This window comes from Anolis carolinensis, unplaced genomic scaffold, assembly GCF_035594765.1.
Source record: "Anolis carolinensis isolate JA03-04 unplaced genomic scaffold, rAnoCar3.1.pri scaffold_11, whole genome shotgun sequence".
In the NCBI taxonomy this organism is placed as follows: Eukaryota; Metazoa; Chordata; class Lepidosauria; order Squamata; family Dactyloidae; genus Anolis; species Anolis carolinensis.
The window spans coordinates 12,720,532-12,746,861 of NW_026943822.1; the positions used below are offsets into that span (position 1 = coordinate 12,720,532).

Sequence of the window (26,330 nt, forward strand, 5' to 3'; positions counted from 1 at the left end):
CTGGTTTTGTGTATGGTTAACTTTTGGTTCTGCTTGAGCATTTAGGAAAAGCATCTTGTTAACTTAAATATTTTAAGTATTATATATTGATTAACATGCTATATAGTGGGGTTTTTTTTGTGTAGATTGCATTCTGTAAAGAGCACTAGCTTACATTGGTACTCCTTCTAGTCTATGACTGGTTTTGGAATACCACTGCTTTTACTTCCACTATAATTGGTGTAATCCTTGAAAATCTAGCTTTTATGCTGCATATAGTTGCTCACTGGTTACAAATGGTGGACAAAACTGAATAATTAGGTCATTTTCTAGGCTGGAATTTTTTAAACTGGAAATAAAGCCATAAATTCTTCAGCTATCTCTGCTCCCAAAATTATTTTCAGTTTTGTTAGTTTTAACAATGTTTGTTTAGAAGGAAAATATAGAAAGGGAGGACATCTAAATCTAAAAAGATCCTTAAAGTGTTTTATCCTTACGATTTGTAAACCACTCTTAGAATCTTTCTGACTTCTTGTTGCAGTTATGACTCAAAGGAGAGGGATTAATGATACTTTAGATTCGTGACAAGATGCCTGTGTTTGTGTTAGAAAATGGGCAGAAATACACTAAATTCATGCAGGTGTTGGCAACTGTATACTCTGAGGCATCCGTTCATATAGGTAAAAGATTTAGTTAACTAAACACTGCAATTTTGCAATTAACAATCCTACCTTAACTAGGATTTCTGTTATATGTGTCTGTTAAGTTGGTGCGGTTTTTGTTTCCACTACTTTTGGTGAGCAACAGAAAAACTTTGAAAGTAGAAAGCTGGTTGTCATTAAGGATATTTTTAAACTGATTATTGTGAGAACATTGATTTCAAGGTGAAGTGTAGGAACATAAAGGTGAATTATTCTTATGCTTGCAACTCTCCCATATGGTTTTTATTAAAACTGCAGGCTCATTTGAAAACCAATTTACATTCTTTTCTGCAAAAACCTCAAATGTGTAAGTATGTATGTGGGTGTATACTGTGGTCCTCCTATATCAGGAGTGGGCAAAGGGTGGGCCCCAGGCCATGTGTGGGCATGGCAGCTGCTTCTGTGTCCTCAGACGTCTTCAGATCATCCTTTCGGAGGGCAAAATTGTCCTTCAGATCTTTTGAAAGCCTCCATGAATAAGAAGTCACAGGACTGCATGTGCATCTTAACAGTTTTTAAAATCATGTTTTGATACTTCTTCTGGCATTGGTAGACAGTACTCAGTCCTTTCTTTCATTTCAAGAATCTTCTGACCTGAAACCAAAGTATGTTACCAACTCTTTAACATACACATTAGGCCTAAGGAAATCATGTTTCTAATTAAAGTAATAATTTAATGTTCATTCGATACACCTCCGCCCCCAATCCTGATAATGTATGGATTTGTTTTAGTCAGGATTGATTGAAATTAGCGGCTACACACCCTGGTTTGTATAGGTTGCTGCTTTTATCCAAAAATATGAACTGCTGCAATTTGGGTTTTTTTTAATCCCATCAGCAGCCCTCTTGTATTTTTGGAAAAGGAGTCTAGTCCAATATCTAGCACCCACTGAGTTTTTAGTAGTGGGCACCCTAGATATTGCTGAAACCATGATCAACTTCATTGGCTGCCCCCTGTGTCCAGCACAGAAAAAAAATGAAAATGTCTTCCAGGTGGCATGGGGGAAGACTTGCTCTTCTTTCTCAGGTACTTTGCGAAAGCGTGCTGACAGCTGAGGAAGCGTCTGGGATATCGCCTTTTTACATGGGCTTTATGTAACCCAAGCTGTGCTTCTGACCCATCTTTCCTTTTGCCCATGGAGTTTCTTTCAGTGGTGGAGCAAGGCTCTCGGAGTGGCTCAGCAAGAAAGTGACATGTGACTAGCCCCCTTTCCCCACCATCCCCACATACAAACACCTGACTTACAAACGGCTCATAGTTAAGAACAAGGGTAAGATAACAGGAAGTGAGAGGAATCTACCCCTTAGAAGGGAAATTCACTCCTGGAAGAGCTTTCTCTCTAATCCTTGTTTCCACAACAAGCTTCATTTTTCTAAATAGAATTTTCACAGGGACAGAAAGTCAGGGGAAATCTTCTGAAGAGGGGTACAGACAGCAAAGGAAACTCCACGAGGTATTAACCTTTCCCTATGCCATCCAAAGCTAAAATGTATATAGATAGATAGATAGATAGATAGATAGATAGATAGATAGATAGATAGATAGGAGTTACACTTTAAAATGTACCTGTTCCAACTTACAAACAAATTCAACTTAAGAACAAACCTACAGAATCTTGTTCATAATTTGGGGGCTACCTCTGTATATGTGTGTGTGTGTATTCTGGGGTCAGAAATCTAAAATACAGAAAAATCCCTCTGCTCACAAGCATTTTGGATAAAGGGGACATATTTATATTTATATTATAATATTACTAGCTGTGCCCAGCCACGCGTTGCTGTGGCAAAGTGGTGGTGGTATTGGTTAAAAATGGTTGTGTAATTTTTATTTGACGTTATTTGTATTTTTTTTAATAAATTTTATTGTAAGTTATCTTTTTATTATATTTTATTATTTTGTTGTATTATTTTAGTTATTTTCTGTTATAGTATTTTATTGTATTCATTTTTTAGTGTTTTTAATTCTTTTTTAGTGTTTTTTATTATTTTTTTATTGGGTTGCTAGGAGACCAAGTTGGAGGAGCTTAGCCTTGTAACTGGCAGCAATTGGATAAAAACAATTATTCCTCTCCCTCTAATTAGGACTTTATTTTTCTTTTCTTTTTGTTGTATCAACCTAGAGGCGTGAATGATGGGTTGTGTTGTCAATTTTCGAGGTTGTGGGGTTGCTGTGGCGAAGTCTGGTGGTATGGGAAATAAAGTATTGAGGAATTGGTGGTTGTTAAGGTCAAGGGTAAAGGTTTTCCCCTGACATTAAGTCCAGTCGTGTCTGACACTGGAGGTTGGTGCTCATCTCCATTTCTAAGCCGAAGAGCCGGCGTTGTCCGTAGACTCCTCCAAGGTCATGTGGGATGACTACATGGAGCGGCGTTACCTTCCCGCCGGAGCAGTACCTATTGATGCACTCACATTTGCATGTTTTCAAACTTCTGGGTTGGCAGAAGCTGGAGCTAACAGTGGGGGCTCTCTCCGCTCCCCCAATTCAAACCTGTGGCCTTTCAGTCCAGAAATTCAGCAGCTCAGCGCTTTAACATGCTGTGCCATCAGGGGATATTATTTCCTAAAGGTTGTGAATATACAATATTTCTGATTGGTTTTTTTTGTTTGTTGGAGGCAAGTATGAATGCTGCAATTAGGAAAAATGATTAGGATGTAATGGCCTTGCAGCTTTAAAGCCTGGCTGTTTCCTCCCTGAGTGAATTTTTTGTTGGGAGGTGTTAGCTGGCCCTGATTGTTTCCTGTCTGGAATTCCCTTGTTTTCAGAGTGGTGTTGTTTGCGATATTTTATGTGCTTCTACTGTCTGTGGCCCTGAGAAAACAGGATTTGCCAGACTTTGATGATGGGAATACTTTGTTGGGAGGTGTTAGCTGGCCCTGATTGTTTCCTGTGTGGAATTCCCCTGTTTATTTACTGTCCTGGTTTTAGAGATTATATTGTTCTGCATTATTCTATCCCAGTAATTATTTCATATTAAAGAAGAATCTCACTTATCCAACATTCGCTTATACAATGTTCTGGATTATCCAACGCAGTCTGCCTTTTCATAATCAATGTTTTTGTAGTCAGTGTTTTAAATTCATTGTGATATTTTAGTGGTAAATTTGTAAATACAGTACAGTAGAGTCTCACTTATCCAACATAAACGGGCCGGCAGAATGTTGGATAAGCGAATATGTTGGATAATGAGGAATTAAGGATAACCCTATTAAACATCAAATTAAGTTATGATTTTACAAATTAAGCACCAAAACATCATGTTAGACAACAAATTTGTCAGAAAAAGTAGTTCAGTACACAGTAATGCTATATAGTAATTACTGTATTTATGAATTTAGCACCAAAATATCACGATATATTGAAAGCATTGACTACAAAAATGCGTTGGATAATCCAGAACGTTGGATAAGCGAGTGTTGGATAAGTGAGACTCTACTGTAAATACTACATAGCATTACTGCGCATGGAACTACTTTTTCTGTCAAATTTGTTGTAGAATATGATGTTTTGGTGCTTAATTTGTATAATGATTACCTAATTTGATGTTTAATTGGCTCTTCCTGAATCCCTTCTTATTATCCAACATATTCACTTATCCTGCCGGCCTGTTTACGTTGGATAAGTGAGACTCTACTGTATATTTCTAATCTTATATTATCTGCTCAGAACTGGATTATATAAGGCCCCTTCTTCACAGCTGTATAAAATGCACACTGAAGTGGATTATATGGCAGTGCGGAGTCAAGATAATCCAGTTCAAAGCAGATAATATAAGATTATAAATGGGTTATATAGCTGTGTTGAAGGGCCTTGAGTCTACACTGCCATATAATCCAGTGCAAATTAGATAATCTGTGGAAGAAGTCTAAGTGAGGCCTAAATCTGCCTGTCCCCTAACTGAAACCTGGCTGTCCCATGGTTGCTAGGCAACCAAGTGGGCAGAGATTAGCCCTCTAAACTGGCAGCAATTGGATAAAAAAAATTATTGCTCTCCCTCTAATTAGGACTTTATTTTTCTTTTCTTTTTGTTGTATCAACCTTGAGGCATGGATGATGGGTTGTGTTGTCAAATTTTGAGGTTGGGGGGCCTGTACTTTTGTTGTTTTGTGAATTGCTGTGATGCCATCACTCTTTTATATATATAGATTACAGGTTTAGTTGATGGAATACCAAAATCTGAAGTTCTCAAATCCTCCTTATTGGCCACATGGGCAACTGAGATTGTGATATCTATGGCTTTTATGGTTCAGTGCACACATATTTTTTATATTCTAATATGCTAATAACAGGGACAGTAATGGTAACAAAATTTCATAGGAACTGCAAACAAATCAGTTGCCTAATAAGTTTCAACTGCCTTTTTTCAAGAAACTTTCCAAAAAGCATGATGTGTATTAGCGATGTGGCCAAGATTTCTTCAACACATCTTCATCCCTTTACTACTGAAAATCTATAGGTTGTCTAGATAGAGCATGTAGCTTGGTATCTCTTACACATTCTGTATCTTTGAATTAACATTAGTATTAATAAACTTCAGTTTCTGGATGGGATAGCCATAAATATATGATATATTTATACGTGATTTGGGATATAATGACTATAATGATATAAATATGATAAATAAATACATACAGTAGAGTCTCACTTATCCAAGCTAAACGGGCCGGCAGAAGCTTGGATAAGCGAATATCTTGGATAATAAGGAGGAATTAAGGAAAAGCCTAGTAAGGTAAAGGTTTCCCCTGACGTTAAGTCCAGTCATGTCTGACTCTGGGGGTTGGTGCTCATCTCCATTTCTAAGCCGAAGAGCTGGCGCTGTCCGTAGACACCTCCAAGGTCATGTGGCCGGCATGACTGCATGGAGCGCCGTTACCTTCCTGAGCTGGAGCTAACAGCGGCCGCTCACGCCGCTCCCGGGGCTTGAACCTGGGACCTTTCGGTCTGCAGCTCAGTGCTTTAATGCACTTTGCCACCGGGGCTGCTAAAGGAAATAGCCTATTAAACATCAAATTAGGTTATGATTTTACAAATTAAGCACCAAAATATCATGTTATACAACAAATTGCACAGAAAAAGTAGCTCAATACGCAGTAATGTTATGTTGTAATTACTGTATTTACGAATTTAGCACCAAAATACCATGATATATTGAAAACATTGACTACAAAAATGGCTTGGATAATCCCGACGCTTGGATAAGCGAGGCTTGGATAAGTGAGGCTCTACTGTATCTGTATAATTATTACTTAGATATTAAATAACGCATTAAAACTGCTGGCTGCAGGAAACCAATGGATAGCATATAGCAGTACGCTTTTATATTGAAATGAAATTTACTAATAAAAGTCTTCCTTAAATTTGATGCTTCAGAAAAATCCCAGCATTGTAGCCAGGCAGAGAAGAGTTGATGGAATGGGTTTTGATGTCATTTTATTTTTGGAGAAAAGGCCCTGGCTTTTTAAACCTTTTCATTGTCTATTCTAAGAGATCCAAAGATATTTCCAAACTTGGCAAAGCCTCTCTGCTTCTTAATCATTAAGCAAAATGCGATTCGTCACCTTCTTTCCTTGCCTTGCTTTTTGCCAAATTACTAATAACATTTCCCATTTGTCAAATGAAGGTTCGCTGGTGTGGGTCTGTGTAATCCTTTTCCCCTCCCTTTTTCATTCAGAGGCAATCAAGAATGAGTAAGTGCTGTAGACACCAAGAGCCCATCGATGTGGCAAGTGGTGCTTAACATTGGAAATGCCCATTATTAGCACATTCCCAGGAAATGCGCTTCGGCTTATCAGGCGAAAATGTCAAGACACTTAATAATCAGCTCCTCAGGAATTCTGCCCTAAGTGTGAATTGAATTTGGAATGCTGTTCTGTGATCTGTAAGCAAGACCGGGTGGTTTTTTCCCCCCTGTAGTTTAGCGTAAATGTCCAACTTGTGATTTTCAGCTGTGAATATTGTCTGTTCTGACCGGTCTGAAAATGCAAATACACTTTATTGAACATTGTCCTTTTTCAGTGTTGTTATGTTTACAATGTTAGGCAATGCAGATCTGTATTTGAACATTCATAAACTCTGTTTGGGATTGTCAGTGTTTAGAGGTGAATGCAAAAACTATACAAAGCCTCAGGAATACTCTGTAAAGTGTATGAGTGAAATCATGCACTGCTACTTGAAAGGAAGGTTTTATAAGTTTGATGCTGTACTTTCATTTTGCGGTTAGTTTAAATTGTTAAGGGGTTGTGTGTTATTTTTTGTCAAGTGTGACCCGCTTAGTTTAGTGTAGAATTACACAGTTTACCTGCAGAATTTTCCCTTTAAACTCATGGGTATCCACATTTATATGGCTGTCTGATTGTGGGACAATGAAGGATCTGCTTAATTGCTTGACTTAAAACAGATTAACAGAAAATTATCATTTCCCCCACTAAGACTAAACAACTAGCTGTTCCATTTCATTGCGGTGGGCCTTGTTCTTGTTAGTTTCAGTTCTGCTTTTTTGATCCTGGCCTTTCAATGATACGTTCATCCTTTTGTCTCTTTTTAGGGCAGCCCCGGAACTTGCAAGATCTATGCCGCATCAAAATCCGCCAGTGTATAGGCCTTCAAAACCTCAAACTACTTGATGAACTACCGATTGCCAAGGTCATGAAAGACTACTTAAAACACAAATTTGACGATATCTGACAGTTTTACAAAACAGCTGGACAAAATACGCACGATTGGTTTCTGTTCCAGATACCTTTCAAAGGCTGGTCACCTTGCACAACGTATATCCTATGCAATTTCTGATTTTTTGTTTTTTGTTTTCCCAAGAAGTCAGAAGGCAGGTATACAATTCCTTTAGAGGAGGAGGTGTTTTATACCAAATGCTAGAAGATCTTTTTTTTAAAATTTTGAAATTATAAGTTCTTGGTCCAGGTTTACACGACTTAAGCTCTTTTAAACAACCCTGCTGTGGTGGGGTTTTTGTGTCCCTTTTCTTCCTGGTTTGTTTGTTTGCAGGAGCTTTGGTTTGTTTTTAAAGCATCCAAACTTGCATCTTTGGAATGAAGGAAGTAACATCGCTTGTAAGGAAACCTTTCCCCCTTCCCAGGTAGTATCCCTAATACTATGAGATATCTAAATTAATCCTAGACTAATGCGACATTTCAGAGATGCTCCTTTTGGTGGATTAGGCCCTTGTATGGCTTCCATACCAAGGGCCCATATTGACACCTGTCAAGAGTTTCAACAGTTCACTGAATGGACACCATTTTCCCCAATACAGAATTTTTCTCAGAATCATTGCTCAGGCTTGTAACTCAGATGTCAGCATTCACTCAGCGTGGCAACTCTTTGAAAACATTGCCACCTTAATTCTTTTTTTCTTTTTCTTTTTTGTTTACAAAAAATACATGTTGCATTGTTAACATAATTATTGTCTTTTGGATGCCCATATGTCTTATCCCTCCCTTTGATGCCAGGATACTGTTTGCAATTGAGTTTTTACACTGCTGAGATGCCTCTGTGGTCTCTTTTTTCCCCTATAAAAGCATTAACAGAATTTGAAACCGAATTTCAAAGCCTACACATCCTGTTTCTCATATCGTGCCTCATGTGCAATAATAATTTTTTCTTCACTTTATATTTACCACACATGTGATTTTTTTTGTCACACATTCCTACCCCTGGCCTCAATGTGATGTTTTATTACTCTTGGAATTGCTGCTTTATTGCTGTTGCTTTTGTTTTCCCCTTCGGAATATCAAAAGGATTGGATTTGAATTTCTTGAACCTCCCTTTTGCCTTCTGTTTTCCTATGCAAGAGACCAATTCATGGTGTAAAGAGTCTGAGTTGGCCGTTTGCTCCATGATATTGCTCTTCTGTCATGTTTTCAGCCTCATACGGAACCTTTGCAAACGCAAGCTCCTGCTTTGTTGAAATGGACCATATGAAAAAGGCTCACAGCTCAAAATATTGGGAAATGTGAATGGCATGGGCATCTTCCCGCTTTACCGATGGGCAAATTTGCAAAGCTTGAATTGTGAATGCTGTGTGTATGATTCACATTTCTTTGTGTTTTGACACATAGAGTGGTTGGCCATAAACATGACAAAAGTAGCATCGGTGGTATCTTCTGATGCAACTTGACAAAGGTCACAGCCAAATGAAATCATCACCTGATCACAAATCTAATGTTGTAGAAGCCCAATTCGTACTTGAAAGTAGTACATTGTAAATTGTAACATTGGCTATTGTGGGCATTTTAAATAGAGGCAGCGCCATCAGTTAAAAGCATCACAGGAGCCGGTCTCTGGAGGTTGTCCTCTGTCGATCCGGTCAAGTTGGAAGACAATGTTGGAGAACTGTTACCATTTGTCAAGCATATACCAGACCCTCTTTCTCAAAGGAGGTGTCAGGAGGCAAGTAACTGGGGATCAATTCTGCTTATTTGGTAGGTCAAGAGAAAATAAACCATTTATTTTCATAAGCTTTGTTTCTGTTAGCTGACAAATAGATTGCAAAGAACTACGGTGGCCACAAATGAATTACTTCTGTTGAATCTTGGGTTTGGTTCAAGGAAGCAACAGCAGAAAATAACAGATGGCTGGCGTAAAACCCTCAGCAGGCATCCATTCTCCTTTGAGAAGTGGCCAAAAGAAATCACGTTGTTTTGTGAAAAATAGTAGCATAGCCAGGTCTTTCTCCCATTCTGGAGCCACAGGAAAGGCCACATGTGCTTTATTTATTATTCCAGAACAACTGCTAGGGTTTTGCAAGGATAAAGTGAGGTCCCTATTCTCTAAAAAGCTACATTTTTATTTTCAGGGAGATGTTTGAAAAGTCCTCCGATAGTTTATTTCTTCAAATTTTTTAGGTTCTCTTATATCTAAAGCAGTGGTTCTCAACCTGTAGGTCCCCAGATGTTTTGGCCTTCAACTTCCAGAAATCCGAACTGCTGGGAAACTGCTGGGATTTCTGGGAGTTGTAGGCCAAAGCACCTGGGGACTCACAGGTGGAGAACCACTGATACAAAGCCTCCAGACAAGAGGAGGTTGGTCATGCTGAAGTGTAGTGTGTTCACACAATGGAGTTGCAGGTCTGAACCAATTTGGCCACCATATTTTTATTATTTTATTATTCTTGACAACCTAGTTGACTCTACTAGTTCAGGGACCCATTGTAAAGTGAATCTTACTCTGTCTTGCTGCTGTGACTTAAAAAAGAATTATAAATCTCTTGCTGATTACAAAAGCGCTATTTAATGAACTGTGTAATTCCATTTATTTATTTATTTGAGGTTTTGGTTTTGGTTTCCCCCGTGCTTTTTAATCATCAGTCCACTCATAGGAAGTCAATAGAAATCCCTGAAAGCCATTTTCAGAACATTTCTTCCAATCAAACTGTATTGGCAAGTTTAAGGAAATGGAAGAAAGGAATGCCTTGGGTTCCAATTCTGTAAGCAAATGAGCTGCAAAGGGGATTTAATAGTTTACATGAGATGCTGAATTGGGACCAAAAGGCAGAATTTACCAGGCGCATACCGTCATATAAAATTACCTTTATGGCAGATTATGCAGCAAGGTAGATTTTTTACCTCTTGGAGCAGAAACGTTTAGGTATCAAAATTAGAGTTGTGTAATGTTGATTTATTTATTGTTTAGATTTACAGAATTATGGAACTTTCCCTTCAGATATTTGGGGCTTAGACTCCAAAAGGAGAACCAAGATCTGTTGCCACTTCTTGATTGTTTGTTAACCTTTTAAGTTGTTTTTTTTAAAATACAGAAATTGGCAAACGCACCAAAGAAATGGGCAAGACGATGATGATTAGCAAACCACAAACCTCATTCTTTTGGAAACAAAACCAGAGTTTTGTAAATATTTCTGTTTATAAATGTACAGCAGAGTAAGAGTGTGTGGGTTTTTTTGTTAGATTATTTAATTGCCATATTTCTAATCTATTTACAATATTAGAGACCATATTTGCTAGGTCCAAAGGCTTCTGTTTGGATTTTCTCCCCCTTGTTTTATTCCCTCTCTCCTTTTGCTTAATTCATTCCTCATGCTAGGAACAACTTTTCCCTTTTGGGGAAAGCATGATGATACAGTATTCTGTAAGTATTTTGGTACTTCACATGGACAAAGAAGAATAAGGCCATTCTGGTTCCCTGCAGATCGTGGTTTATGAATTGGGAGCGAGGCACAAGAACATGCCATTTGACCTTTGTCCCACCATGAATTCCCCCATTTCTTCTTTCTCTGGCCTTTTACTGGTCTTAACAAGGGCTTATTATTAGATTTACACCAACACAAATGTGCCAGAATATTCACCCACTCTCTTTCTAATAGTAGTAGAGATAGGAATCCAATGTAGTGCATTAATCACGGATATCAGTAATGCAGTGCAATGGTAAGCCATTGTTAAGGCTAGTAATGGAGAGAAGAAAAAAATCAACGGGTAGAGAAGAGGGAAAAGAACGGAGCCCATCCTCAGGTCAAGTTCTGATTTGTGGGAAGCCAGCATTTATTCTGTATCAGGTTCAGATGGTTGAAAATAGACATCACCAAGGATTGTGCTGACAAATTGCTGCTCCTTGCAACGTGGTGCTTCAGGAGGAGACTTTTCTTGTGAATTTATAGCACATTTGCCAGGCTTTTCTGCAGGGCAGACGACAGAAACTTGAAATTCTAACCCTAACTCTTTAAGTTTGGTTTAGTGTCTGGGAAGGATGATGTACCGTTTCGCCTGCCATTCTAGCTTCCACACAGCTCTTTCTGTGTTAGCAATATCGTAACATATTTTGTTCTTACTTTTGTAATGTAAAGTTTTGCGTTGGGTCTTCTTCTTTTTTGAATTAAAATGATTTACCAAATCCTTTTACATATGCTTCATCTCTCTCTCTCTCTGTTTTTCTTCTTTGAAAAGTGGGATATTTTACATTTACAACAGGTGGCAACTACTGTCTCAGTAGCTGCCATGGCAACATTTTCATTTGCATGTACCGGCAGATTTAATACTTGACATGTAGACAACAGTTTTTAAACCTGGATATGTCATTAGTGTTGACATTTGTCATTTCCATATACAGTAGAGTCTCACTTATCCAAGCCTCGCTTACCCAAGCTTCTGGATAATCCAAGCCATTTTTGTAGTCAATGTTTTCAATATATCATGATATTTTGGTGCTAAATTCGTAAATACAGTAATTACAACATAACATTACTACGTATTGAACTGCTTTTTCTGTCAAATTTGTTGTATAACATGATGTTTTGGTGCTTAATTTGTAAAATCATAACCTAATTTGCTGTTTAATAGGATTTTCCTTAATCCCTCCTTATTATCCAAATATTCGCTTATCCAAGCTTCTGCCGGCCCGTTTAGCTTGGATAAGTGAGACTCTACTGTACCTGGGAGTGTATTACCTTTCTGATCATCTTGTGGACCAATGGTACAATAACCCAATAGCAGGTAAAAGAATAACAAATGATCATCTGGAGCCTTGGGTTTTGCCACAGGAATGCACGGAGCATGGGAACGGGGATTTATTTTTAGTGATGTCAAACCAAAGCAGAATAGAGTGATGCTACTGCTTCCCTTGATATGACTACTCTGTTCCATCACATCATGCTGTTGATCTATGTTAATCTTGTGGTTTACTAAAACTTCTAGATCAGTGGTTCCCAACATGTGGGTCCCCAAATGTTTTGACCTTCAACTCCCAGAAATCCTAACAGCTGGTAAACTGACTGGGATTTCTGGGAGTTGTAGGCCCAAACACTTGGGGACCAACAGGTTGAGATCCACTGTCCTAGATCCTTTCCACAATCAGGTATCACCCAATCTACATTTTTATTTCATGTTTCCTGTCTAAATGCAGCACCTGTTATTTTTATGGAAATTCATTTTGTTGGATTCTGCTCTTCTCCATGGCATTAGATGCCCCTCCTAATCTGATGTCTTTTGCCAATGTGACAAGCATGCCTTCTGTTTCATCCTGCAAGTCATAAAGATGTTCAACAACCACAGAACTGTAGTGGCATCCATCCATTATTATTAAGGCTTTTTGTAAAGCAAGAGGAAAGGGAAGGACTTAACATTGTAGAAAAATGCATTTTGGAATTTTCAGTGGAAAAATTCCTATTCCATCCTGATTATAGGAGCCACCGTGTCCAATGGATTGGAATGCCACAAGAAGCCCACCCTTCCTTCAATTCTGGATCCCTTTTCCATTCAAATATACAGAAACCCAATCCTGCAGCTGGGGTTTCTATGTTACTTAACCAGAGAGTAACCAGCCAGTATCTCAGGGACTGAATTCAGTATCAAATCTGGTCTGTTTCATCTCTGCATCTCTGTACAATTTTAATCCCACCCTGGACATTCCACAGATATATAAACTCCACTTGTCTAGTTTCCAACAAATCTCACAACCTCTGAGGATACCTGCCATAGATGTGGGTGAAACATCAGGAGAGAATGCTTCTGGAACATGGCCATACAGCTCAGAAAACTCACAGCAACCCAGTGATTCCAGCCATTAAAGCCTTCAACAACACAAAAAACCCAAACTCTGGAATGGCACTTGGCACTTTCGTGTTTCATCATTCTCCCTGTGGTTGAATGCCTGTGCTCCTCAACAATGCTAACACTCAAAGGAACTCTTTTGATGGCTCATTAATTTTATTATTTTTGTTTACTCATAAATATTTTCATCCTGTTCATTGTTGGAAGAGCCAAAATCAGCTATCTGCAGTAATTGTATTAACAGCGAAAAGGAATAAACACTAAATTTGAAGACAACAGTGACTAAAAATGTCAGCAAAACAAAAGCTAGAAGTATCCAGGAACAGGCTGAAAAAGAGTAAGGCTTTATTTACCCAGCTGAGAATCCCTGAGATGGCAAATCCAGCTTCTCTGGAGAAGATGTTGTGAAGTATCTGTGTGTGCAAGTACCATGGAAGCCTTCCTCATACTTTTCAGATTGCAGCTCGGATAAGTTCCTGTTCATTTTTTCTGCGGCTTCTACGTTCTTTTACGGAGGAAGAAACATCCTCTTTCATACTTTAAAGACTTAACAGGATTCGTTCTTCAGCTTTCATGTACTGGCACCCACTTCGTCAGACTTCAGATGTACATTTCAAAACGTTTGACATCCAACTTTGTGGTGAAAATGAGAGTTGCAATCCAATACATGATGGGCATGGTATTTTGTCAAAGCTTTTGTAACATTTACTGAAATGGCAAATATGGAAACCCTTTGAGTCTTTAAATGTACCATTTTGAATGCTAAATAGTGTGGGAAGTTGGACGCAGCTCTTGAGGATGAAATTGGAAGTGGGTGGCACAAAATCCTGTTTCAAATAAGAGAGATTTGAAATGAATACTTGCACTTGAACATTACATCTTCTCTGCCAGAAAGGTTTGAGGAATATGCTTGCTTTGCAAGCCATGCATGCGACATGTTGGGGTGAAGAAGGCAAGGGCCTGTACAGAGCGTCACACAATGGAGAGATTTGAACTAGTTCTATGAGATGCTTTAACTTTGTGACTCAGCTTTTCACTTGCTTGATCTCGAATCAGTGACAGGCATTGTAATGTCTGCTGTCTTCTCTGTCTGGGAGTAATGGATGACCATTAAAAGCCAATTCATCCAAGGAGCATTATGAAACAAGCGATGTCTTGTGAAAGATGACCCATTTTGCCTGCCAAATGGATTCTTCAAGCATATCATAACTGGGCTTAGCTGGTTGTATGGATTGGCCTTATATCAAAAATAAAGAGGCATCTTATGTTACTAATACTTGTATTGCAGTACAGAGTTTTGAGGCATACAGTCTACTTTTTCCGATGCGTCATAGATGTTCTTGGTTGATGGATAGATTACATGGGTATTGAGATAAAATTGTAAACAGTAGGCAAAGAACCATGACATTAATGAGTTACAAGCCGTGTTTTAATTATCTTAACTAGAAGAAGCAAAGAACGAGAGGAGAGAGCACTGTTTTCAGCAGGTGGAGAGTGATGGTATGAAGCACAGAGTTTTCTATAGTCATACAAGTTCTCCATAAGATTCTGCATACCTCCATATACTGTATACAGCATGTTTTACTATTGCTCTCTATGTGAAAAACCAATGAGGAAAGGGGCAGGATTAGGGCATGACATGGATGAAGATATAGGTAACATGGCTGGAGATGTAGGGAGAAGACTGGATTTTTTTGAGGTTTTTGAGAAACTTTGGAAGAGAAGAGGACATCAATGGAGATGTTGGATAAAGTCAACTCATGAGAAAGGTCAATGATAGAACTGGAAGAGACCCCAGGGCCATTTACTAAAACATCCTAAGGTAAAGTAAAGGTTTCCCTTGACATTATGTCTAGTCGTGCCAGACTCGGGGTTGGTGCTCATCTCCATTTCTAAGCCGAAGAGCAGTCGTTGTCTGTAGACACCTCTAATTTTATTATTTATTATTTATTACATGCATTTATACCCCGCCCTTCTCCCCGAGGGGACTCTAAGGTCATGTGGCCGGCATGACTGCATGGAGCGCTGTTACCTTCCCGCTGGAGCAGTACCTATTGATCTACTCACATGTGCATGTTTTCAAACTGCTAGGTTGGCAGAAGCTGGGGCTAACAGCGGGCGCTCATTCCGCTCCCCGGATTTGAACCTGCGACCTTTTGGTCTGCAAGTTCAGCAGCTCAGCGCTTTAACACACGGTGCCACTGGAGGCCCCTTGCCATAACTATAGATAAAGGTAAAAGTTTTCTCTGACATTAAGTCTAGTTGTGTCCAACTCTGGGTAGGTGCACATCTCCATTTCTAAGCCGAAGAGCCGGCGTTGACCGTAGACACCTCTAAGGTCATGTGGCCAGCATGACTGCATGGAGCGCTGTTACTTTCCCACCAGAGCGGTACAGTAGAGTCTCACTTATCCAACATAAACGGATAATGGATAATAAGGAGGGATTAAGGAAAAGCCTATTAAACATCGAATTAGGTTATGATTTTACAAATTAAGCATCAAAACCTGTTATACAACAAATTTGACAGAAAAAGTAGTTCAATACGCAGTAATGCTATGTAATAATTACTGTATTTACGAATTTAGCACCAAAATATCACGATGTATTGAAAACATTGACTACAACATTGACGTTGGATAATCCAGAACGTTGGATAAGCAAGTCTTGGATAAGTGAGACTCTACTGTACCTATTGATCTACTCAATAGATAAATTGATGTACTCAATAAAACATCCTGCCATACATAAATACCCATACATAAATACCTAATGGAAGCAGTCTTGACAGATAGCCATCCTAGGTGGCATTTTCTACTGTTGAACAGCTCTTACAGTCAACGTAAAGCAAGTTTGCTCCACCTTCAATGGGATAGCCTTTCAAATATTCACATACAGCTTTCTTGTCATCTCATAACCTTCTCCAGGCTAAACATAACAAACTCTCTAAACTGCTGGTAATAGCCATTGAGGGTTTCCGGAACTTTGATCATTTTGATAAACCTGTTCCAGCTTGGCAAGGTCCTTGAGTTGTAGCCAGAATGGGACACAGTTTTCCAGGTGAGGCTTGACCAAAGCAGATTGCTTTCCTCGGTCTAGACCAGAAAGCAATTGCTTTCCTCGGTCTAGACCAGGAATGGGCAAACTTGGGCCGTCCGGGTGTTTTGGACTTCAACTCCCACAATTCCTAACAGCCTACCGGCTGTTAGGAATTGTGGGAGTTGAAGTCCAAAACACCTGGACGGCCCAAGTTTGCCCATGCCTGGTCTAGACACTATATTCCTATTGAAGCTGCCACATTGTTTGTCATTTTGCATTGGCAGTGGAAGACAGACAAGCAAGGGCTGGCACCTGTACTCAAACTTCATTGCAGATACGTACACTTACAAGAATGTAAGATGAACTGAACATATTAAAGTTTACTTCTGAGTATAGAAGGTTGTGCTTGCCATGGGTCCGGTGCACAAAAATCATGAAGAATATACCGTATATACTCGAGTATAAGCCAACCCGAATATAAGCGGAGGCACCTAATTTTACCACAAAAAACTGGGAAAACTTATTGACTCGAGTATAAGCCGAGGGTGGGAAATGCAGCAGCTACTGGTAAATTTCAAAAATAAAATTAGATACCAATAAAATTACATTAATTGAGGCATCAGTGGGTTAAATGTTTTGAATATTTTGTATTTCAAAGAAAAACAGTAAATTAACTCTATAAGTGGAAAAGCAACAATAACTTTATAATAATAACTAGCTGTGCCCAGCCATGCATTGCTGTGGCAAAGTATGGTGGTATGGGAAATAAAGTATTGAGGAATTGTTGGTAGTTAAGGTAAAGGGTAAAAGTTTTCCCCTGACATTAAGTCCATTATAAATGGGTTATATAGCTATGTGGAAGGGCCTTGCGTCTACACTGCCATATAATCCAGTTAAAATCAGATAATCTGTATTATATAGGCAGTGTGGAAGAGGCCTAAGTGAGGCCTAACTCTGCCTGTCCCCTGGGCTGAGTGGGTTGCTAGGAGACCAAGTGGGCAGAGCTTAGCCTTCTAACTGGCAGCAATTGGATAAAAACAATTATTCCTCTCTCTCTAATTAGGACTTTATTTTTCTTTTATTTTTCTTGTATGAACGTAGAGGCATGGATGAGGGGTTGTGCTGCCAAGTTTAGTGTTTCTGGGATGTGTAGTTTTGTTGTTTTGTCCTAGGCAGAAATTTCATTACCCTTTTATATATATAGATCATCATCATCATCAACTGCTTCATTTGTCCCCTGCCCTATCTCTCTTCCCCGGGGACTCAGGCCAGCTTCCAACATAGTAACAGGCAAACATAAAATGCCTACATAAACAATGCAGTGCTAGATATAGATCTATCATTATATATACTAATTTCACATGTGTATTTCCCCCTGAAACCTTTGCAAATCCCCTCTCTATGTGCATTTTCCTCCTGCAATATTTGTAAGCCCAATTTATCAATGTTTATATCTATCTAGACATCTCTGTGTGTGTGTGTGTGTGCACCCGCGCGCATTTTCCCTCTGCACTTGCAAACATGTGAGGGTAAAATTCATATATAAAATTAATGTATACATATAGGAACAGATATACAGGTACATGGAAATCTCTAGTTATCTATATTTACATAGGATTTGCAAAGACCTGTAAACATATGAGGGGAAAATTCATATATTAATATATTTGTAGGGGAAACATCTATATAAATATTTAGAAGCTTTGGGGTATGCCAAGGAAGAAATGCAAGCAAAGCCCCCTAAAAACAATTTTGTCCTCTTTTCTCCTGCCCTTTCCCACCTCTTTTCTTTCTCCCTTTTTCAAACTCTAAAAGTAGCCAGAAAAGGCTTTTTAAAACTTCTCTCCCCATCCCAAAAAAAAACCACACCTCATTTTTGTTTCCTTAGGAATAAAAAGAAATGCACATCTTCTGTTGCTCTCTTTTCCCTCCCTTTGGACTCAAATGTTCTTGCAATAATAGTAGTACAATAGAGTTCCAGTTAACCGACTTCCAGTTAACCGACACTCCATATTATCCGACGTCCCAGGCCCCTTGGGAGGCACTCATGCACGTTGCTAGGTAGCTTGCTATCTACCTAGCAACGCGCACAGGCACCTCCCAAGAGGCAGGGCGGCGAGCAGAGAAGCACCCGTGCACGTTGCTAGGTAGATAGCAAGCTACCTAGCAACGTGCACAGGCGCTTTGCTAAGCCGAGTGCTCGCTGCTCTGCCCCTTGGGAGGCGCCTGTGCGCGTTGCTAGGTAGATAGCAAGCTACCTAGCAACGCGCACTGGCGCTTCCCAAGGGGCGGAGCGGTGAGCACTCGGCTTAGGAAGCACCCCTGAGCGTTGTTAGGTAGCTTGTTATCTACCTAGCAACGCGCATGGGCGCCTCCCAAGAGGTGGAGCAGAAGCGCTCCTGCACGTTGCTAGGTAGCTTGCTATCTACCTAGCAACATGCACGGGACACTTCCTTCAGCCGGCTTACTGGATAATAGGGCCTCCCTATTATCCGTCAGATCCAGTTATTCGACATTCGGCCCGCCCATTTATGTCGAATAACCGGAACTCTACTGTAGTAGTAGTAGTAGTAGTAGATAATAATAATAATAATAATAATAATAATAATAATAATAATAATAATAGCAATGAATCGTGCAAATTTGCAAGAATATCTTTTTTCCTTCCCCTTCTACCCATGCAATCTGGCTTGCAAGGGTTTCTCTCACATTCTCCTTTCACTTTTGAAAACATTCGCTTCTTATCTCTTGTCTCTCTCTCTCTCAAAAAAAAATAAGATAACCAGCCTGGGAGGAAAAGCGAAGAAGGGAGGTTTTGGAAAACATACGGTTGACCCGAATATAAGCCGAGGGAGGCTTTTTCAGCTCATAAATAAGGGCTGAAAAACTCGGCTTATCTTCGAGTATATACGGTAGTTCCAACTCAATACTTGGTGTTGTCCAGAAGCATGCCCGTTAACTCCAATGGGTAATCATAATCCATTTTGCTTTCTCCCCTCTCTCTCTCTCATACACAGCCAGCTATTGTGACCTTGACTTTTGTTCTTCCTGGTAGTTTAGGGGCCACAAGGATGACTTTGTTCAAAAGCAGTGAGTGTGACAAATGAACTTAAAACCAAACTCCTGCTTCTTCGTGATTACTGATTGCCTTCTCCTGCTTTATGACAGAGGTTAATACAGAGAATGAATCTATAGTGACATTGTTTAAAACCTCTTTATCCTGGCCTAATTAAAGGGGATACTTGAAAGGCGGTTTGTATGGCTCAACACCTCGCACCCTAAATGCCAGGCTTGATCCTTTTGTGAGGCGCATGTAGAGGGGGGAAGTTCTGGCTACTTCGTGCATGCTTGCAAGGTGGGAAGGTGACTTCCAATTATGCTTCTTTTTTAACGAATAATGGGGCCGGGCTGTGGTGCAGGCTGGTAAACAGCTGCTGCAATAAATCACTCTGACCATGAGGTCATGAGTTCGAGGCCAGCCCGTGGCGGGGTGAGCACCCGTCAATTAAAAATAAAATATAGCCCCTGCTCATTGCTGACCTAGCAACCCGAAAGATAGTTGCATCTATCAAGTAGGAAATAAGGTACCACTTATAAAGTGGGGAGGCAAATTTAACTAATTTACAACGTTGGAATGAGGAAGTGCCATCAGAGTGGATGATGAAGCAGCTACTCCCCCCTGTGGCCAGAATCGAACATCCCCTCAGGAGAAGGTTAAATTGCCTCTGCGTCTGTCTGTCTGTTGTCTCTGTCTCGGTTCGATGTGTTTATGGGCATTGAATGTTTGCCCTATATGTACATAATGTGATCCGCCCTGAGTCCCCTTTGGGGTGAGAAGGGTGGAAATAAATACTGTAAATAAAATAAAGGCAGGTCCTTTGTGACTATTAATTTCTAGATGGTATAGCATCAAATAAATAGGATGTTGCTTGGTAGAGTTCGGTTAAAAATTGGGAGAGATTGGCACATAGCTAGTTTTCTTGTGTGTATAGTTATGGCGGGGGAGCCCCCAGTGGTGCAGTGGGTTAAACCGCTGAGCTGCTGAACTTGCTGACTGAAAGGTTGCCAGGTTTGAATCCGGGGAGCGAGGTGAATAATTACTGTAAGTAAGGAGCCCCGGTGGCGAAGTGCATTAAAGCACTGAGCTGGAGACTGAAAGGTCGCAGGTTCAAACCCCGGGAGCGGAGTGAGCGCCCACTGTTAGCCCCAGCTTCTGCAAACCTAGCAGATGGAAAACATGCAAATGTGAGTAGATCAATAGGTACTGCTCTGGCGGGAAGGTAATGGCGCTCCATGCAGTCATGCTGGCCACATGACCTTGGAGGTGTCTATGGTCAACGCTGGCTCTTCGACTTAGAAATGGAGATGTGCACCAACCCCAGATTTGGACACAACTAGACTTAATGTCAGGGAAAACTTTTACCTTTATCTATAGTTATGGCAAGGGGCCTCCGGTGGCACAATGTGTTAAAGCGCTGAGCTGCTGAACTTGTGGACCAAAAGATCGCAGATTTAAATCTGGGGAGCGGAATGAGTGCCCACTGTTAGCCCCAGCTTCTGCCAACCTAGCAGTTCAAAACATGCAAATGTGAGTAGATCAATATGTACCACTCCAGCGGGAAGGTAACAGCGCTCCATGCAGTCGTGCCAGTGGCCACATGACCTTGAAGGTGTCTACGGACAATGCCGGCTCTTTGGTTTAGAAATGGAGATGAGCACCAACCCCCAGAGTCAGACACGACTAGACTTAATGTCTGGGGAAAATCTTTACCTTTACCTACAGCATTACCGGCAATGTTATATGCATCTGAAACACAGGCAAAACTGGGGTACATGACGTAGTCAATGAGATCTATGAGAAAAAAGAAGATGGGCAGAGCATTTAGCACAAACAAAAGACAACCGATGGACATGGTGACTAACAAACCGGATACCAAGAGACCACAAGCAGCCCTTGGGCAGACTTTGCACCTGATGGCATGAACCAATGTTAAGCTATTTGGCCAGAAATTGAAAAGTACGGGAATGTATATTTTGGCAAATGGCAGATTTGCATGAAGCCCAAAGAGTGGATCGGCGACAAATTGAACAGAATAGAATGTAAAAACAAGTAAACAACCAAAGGAGCAAATAAACACCAATTCCAGGTTCATGTTTACGCAGGTTACACTTTCTACCTCAAATGGTCTGATTCAGCTACAAGCTTTTTTGTTCTCAATTGTGCCGTGCTCTTTATGGTCCTCGCATTTCGCCCCTTTAAAGCTGAGAATGAGGGAAGCAGGATTCTCAATCTCTCCTCCTTTGTTGAACAGCTCTATGGAAAACCTTGCGCTTTGCACGAAATCTTCCATGATGGTTCAATTAAACAATATTATTTGCTTTTATTAAGGCCCGCATAGCATAGTGCATGTCATGTTGTAGGTGGAGGCTCCTGACCTCAAATCCCAGATACCACCCAAGTTATCATAGTTTACATTTTCCTCTTTTTTCCAGATATTACATAACATAAGTATTTTCAAAACAGTATTTTATTTTGATTCTCTTGACAGGGTTTTTTTTAAAATATAGAACTGGATGGATCTGGAGCTGAAAAATGGGAGCATAGAATATGGAAACAGCAATGTTATGGCTCCAAGTATTTAATGTAGCCTTGCAGGTCTCTAAGGTAGATGAAGCTCTCACCCAATACAGGAAGTTGGCCATCTTAACCTAATACCAAGATGTCCTGATTCCATATCATAATCTGCCTGCCATACCTATAAGGTAAAAGTAAAGGTTTTCCCTGACGTTAAGTCCAGTCGTGTCCGACTCTGGGGGTTGGTGCTCATCTATGTACAAAGAAAATGTGTCCAAATGACATATATTGTTACAGTTCCCCGTACAAAGCTCAATTTGGCCGTACCCGACAAAATGAAAAGGTTCCAATACATATAGCCTATATGTATTGGAACCAATACCAGACTTGAACAACTTTTGTGTTAGAGCTGTTGCTCCGTTTCATTTTGTCGGGTACGGCCAAATTGAGCTTTGTACGGGGAACTGTAACAATATATGTCGGTTGGTGCTCATCTCCATTTCTAAGCCGAAGAGCCGGCGTTGTCCGTAGACACCTCCAAGGTCATGTGGCCATAGGCATGACTGCATGGAGCGCCGTTACCTTCCCGCTGGAGCAGTACCTATTGATCTACTCACATTTACATGTTTTCGAACTGCCAGGTTAGCAAAAGCTGGGGCTAACAGCAGGCGTTCACTCCGTTCCCTGGATTAAAACCTAAGACCTTTCAGTCCACAAGTTCAGCTGCTCACCGTTTTAATGCGCTGCGCCACCATGGACTCCCTGGTAAGGCTATAGTGTTGAAGATATCTGCTCCGACCTTCATTAGCAGCTTAGCATCTATTAGCCCTGTTCAGTTTCGATTAAAAGCCATCCAAGGCACCTTGAGTCGTGTTGCCCATTCTCCATTTGCCAAATTATTCAACTGTACTTGTTGTCCAAGATATACATATTCAGTCACTTTCTCAATTTCATCTCCATTTATAATGATGCGGCCCTGAGTGAAGTAGATGCAGTCATTAGTAAGATGAAGCCAGATAAATGCCCAGGAAAGGACGGAATAAGAATAGAACACCTAAAGGTGGCTGGTTATAACCTTCAAAAGGCAAGTGCAGAATATTTTACACAATACAGTAGAGTCTCACTTATCCAAGCTAAATGGGCCGGCAGAAGCTTGGATAAGTGACTATCTTGGATAATAAGGAGGGATTAAGGAAAAGCCTATTAAACATCAAATTAGGTTATGATTTTACAAATTAAGCACCAAAACTTCATGTTATACAACAAATTTGACAGAATAAGTAGTTCAATACGCAGTAATGTTATGTTGCAATTGCTGTATTTTTGAATTTAGCACCAAAATATCACGATATATGGAAAACATTGACTACAAAAATGGCTTGGATTATCCAGAGGCTTGGACCTTTATTTACTGGGATTATATGTTATACAAGATAGTGAGGGGAAAGGTAAAACGAAGAATAAAGAGAACACGGAAAAATCTTTACATTTTTAGTTACTGCAGCGAAAAAGAATTCACATTTATTGTTAAACAAAAAATTAACATTGATTATATACTGTACAGTAGTTGTCATCACAAACCAGCATAACCAGACAAACTATGAATCCTATCAATAATTTCTTGTTACTACCATTATTCCCATGTACAACAATCTATGGTATGTATGTTTACCGATCCTGCATGCTGTAATGTTCTGTTTGATGGGCATGCTTACAAACAAAAACTTTACTAGGTCTTACTTTCAGGGGAGGCCTTATATTTAGCAATTCAGCAAAACCTCTACTAGGTCTTATTTTCTGGGGATGTCTTATTTTCAGGGAAACAGGGTATTACATCCTCTTTCGACTATATAAACTGCTCACAAGGATCTTGCTACAAAGAATGTCTCAAGATGTGGAAATCAACAGGGAACAAGCAGGCTTCAGGCACGGCCACTCCACCCTCCATCACATCCACACAATCAAAAACAAGAGAATATAGAGTTACATTCTGTTTTTTTTCCAGAGCCTTGTACAAAGAAATCTGTCATTATCTTGTTATTTTGTTTTGCTTTTCTGGTGCATTTCTGATGTAAGTGGTTCCCCTACCACCACCTTGTTAAGTTGCGGGGAAGTATTGTGCAAATCTGGAATCTGCGTACAATTCTAGTGGGTCAGAAGATAATAACAGCAGGGCTTTCCTCATGCCATTTCCCCCAATCCTTTAGTGACAGTCTTGTGTGATGCTCTTGGTATGTTGGCATTCTCTTAATAAACGGAGGACGAGAACAAGGAGAGGTGAACGGCCCGGTGTCATTTGATCCTGCTGCCTTGTTTTGTGCAAAATTACTTCCTCATTCTCCAGCCTCCTTTCAAGGCAGGGCAATTGGGTTTGTAACAGGAAAAAAATAATCACAGCCCAAGTGGCGTCATCTCAGTTGTTTTAGTCCAATGTAGCAAATCCCAATGCACGCTACGCTGGTACCTGCATTAATGAGACATTGTAAATGTCTATTTGGGAGCTTTAATGTCCCTGTTTAATTCAGATTGACTTGTGGTAAAATTCCTTCCAAAATGAAACCGTAATAAGCCCTAAGGTAAAGGTTTCCCCTGACGTTAAGTCCAGTCGTGATTGACTCTGGGGGTTGGTGCTCATCTCCATTTCTAAGCTGAAGAGTCCATAGACACCTCCAAGATCATGTGGCCAGCAGGACTGCATGGAGCGCCGTTACCTTCCTGCTGGAGCAGTACCTATTGATCTACTCACATTTGCATGTTTCGAACTGCTAGGTTGGAAGGAACTGGGGCTAACAGCGGGAGCTCATTCCGCTCCCAGGATTTGAACCTGGCACCTTTCGGTCCGCAAGTTCAGCATCTCAGCGCTTTAACACACTGTGCCACCAAGGGCCCCTATAAATCCCTAATAAGCCCTATAAAACCAATTTTGTTAGCTTCCATCATCACAGACAATTTTGAGGCATGTGGCTGCCAGAAAACCAGAGGCTGGGGAAATTATAGTTTTGGGCTGTCACTCCAGGTTGGGTTACTTTGGAGGTTGTCATAAATTTAGCTTTAAGAAATTTTGCAGGCAAGTTACTGTAGCATTTGTGCCCTAAGTGTTACTCTCAGTTTTATTCTGGGTGCTGTCCAGCATCTTTTGTGCAGCCAAGCAAAACTACTACATTGGAGGTACTGCATACCTCTTTACATGAAAAGTAGATTCATTGGTGAATACCAAGACAACGAAAACACATCAATAACAAAGAAACTACACTAGTCTCTATGTTATGAATGTGTCCTAAAGGAATTTGGACAGCAGTGTGGTTTTTGTTTTTGTTTTTGCTATTAATGTGTTTCCATTGTCTTCTCATTCTGTTTTTGTGTTAATTGCACTCGGCTTTGAACTATCAAGGATCATTTATTGGCAGAAAACTGAGATGGAAATGGAAGGAAGGAAGGAAGGAAGGAAGGAAGGAAGGAAGGAAGGAAGGAAGGAAGGAAGGAAGGAAGGAAGGAAGACCTTCCACAGGCATATCAACTTCCCTTGCCTAGTTTCCAACAGACCTCACAACTTCTGAGGATGCCTGCCACAGATGTGGGCGAAACGTCAGCAGAGAATACTTCTGGAACATGGCCATACAGCCCAAAAGACTCACAGCAATAATAATAATAATAATAATAATAATAATAATAATAATAATAATAATAATAAGTGATCTTTGCAGGCCAGGAGAAAGACATCAGAACAAAGGCAATTAAGGCCAAGATTGAAAAATCAGCTGATGACCCAAAATGCAGACTGTACAAGGAAGCTGACGAAACCATTGATCATATCCTCAGTTGCTGTAAGAAAATCGCACAGACAGACTACAAACAGAGGCACAACCATGTGGCCCAAATGATTCATTGGAACTTATGCCTCAAGTACCACCTCCCAGCAGCAAAGAACTGGTGGGATCACAAACCTGCAAAAGTATTGGAAAATGAGCACGCAAAGATACTGTGGGACTTCTGAATCCAGACTGACAAAGTTCTGGAACACAACACACCAGACATCACAGTTGTGGAAAAGAAAAAGGTTTGGATCATTGATGTTGCCATCCCAGGTGACAGTCGCATTGACGAAAAACAACAGGAAAAACTCAGCCGCTATCAGGACCTCAAGATTGAACTTCAAAGACTCTGGCAGAAACCAGTGCAGGTGGTCCCGGTGGTGATTGGCACATTGGGTGCCGTGCCAAAAGATCTCGGCCGGCATTTGGAAACAATAGACGTTGACAAAATTACAATCTGCCAACTGCAAAAGGCCACCCTACTGGGATCTGCGTGCATCATCCGAAAATACATCACAGAGTCCTAGACACTTGGGAAGTGTTCAACTTGTGATTTTGTGATATGAAATCCAGCATGCCTATGTTGTTTGCTGTGTCATACAATAAAATAATAATACTTTATTCTTATATCCCGCCCCATCTCCCCAAGGGGACCCGGGGCGGCTTACAAAGGGACTATCCCCAAACAATATAAAAACACAACAGTAAAAACAAA

General features: G+C 40.3%; 1 protein-coding gene across 4 annotated transcripts in view; it reads left to right on the plus strand.

Moving 5' to 3' along the window:
• asb7 (ankyrin repeat and SOCS box containing 7) overlaps nucleotides 1-11,543 on the plus strand; it is a 31,920-nt gene extending 20,377 nt beyond the window's left edge. For all 4 annotated transcript variants that reach the window (XM_062963506.1, XM_016996917.2, XM_008119343.3 and 1 more), the window contains exon 6: nucleotides 7,223-11,543. In XM_062963506.1, the coding sequence (XP_062819576.1) occupies nucleotides 7,223-7,362 (140 nt within the window). In that variant the 3' untranslated portion in view covers nucleotides 7,363-11,543. The remainder of the gene's footprint in view (nucleotides 1-7,222) is intronic.
• Nucleotides 11,544-26,330: the final 14,787 nt, after the last annotated feature.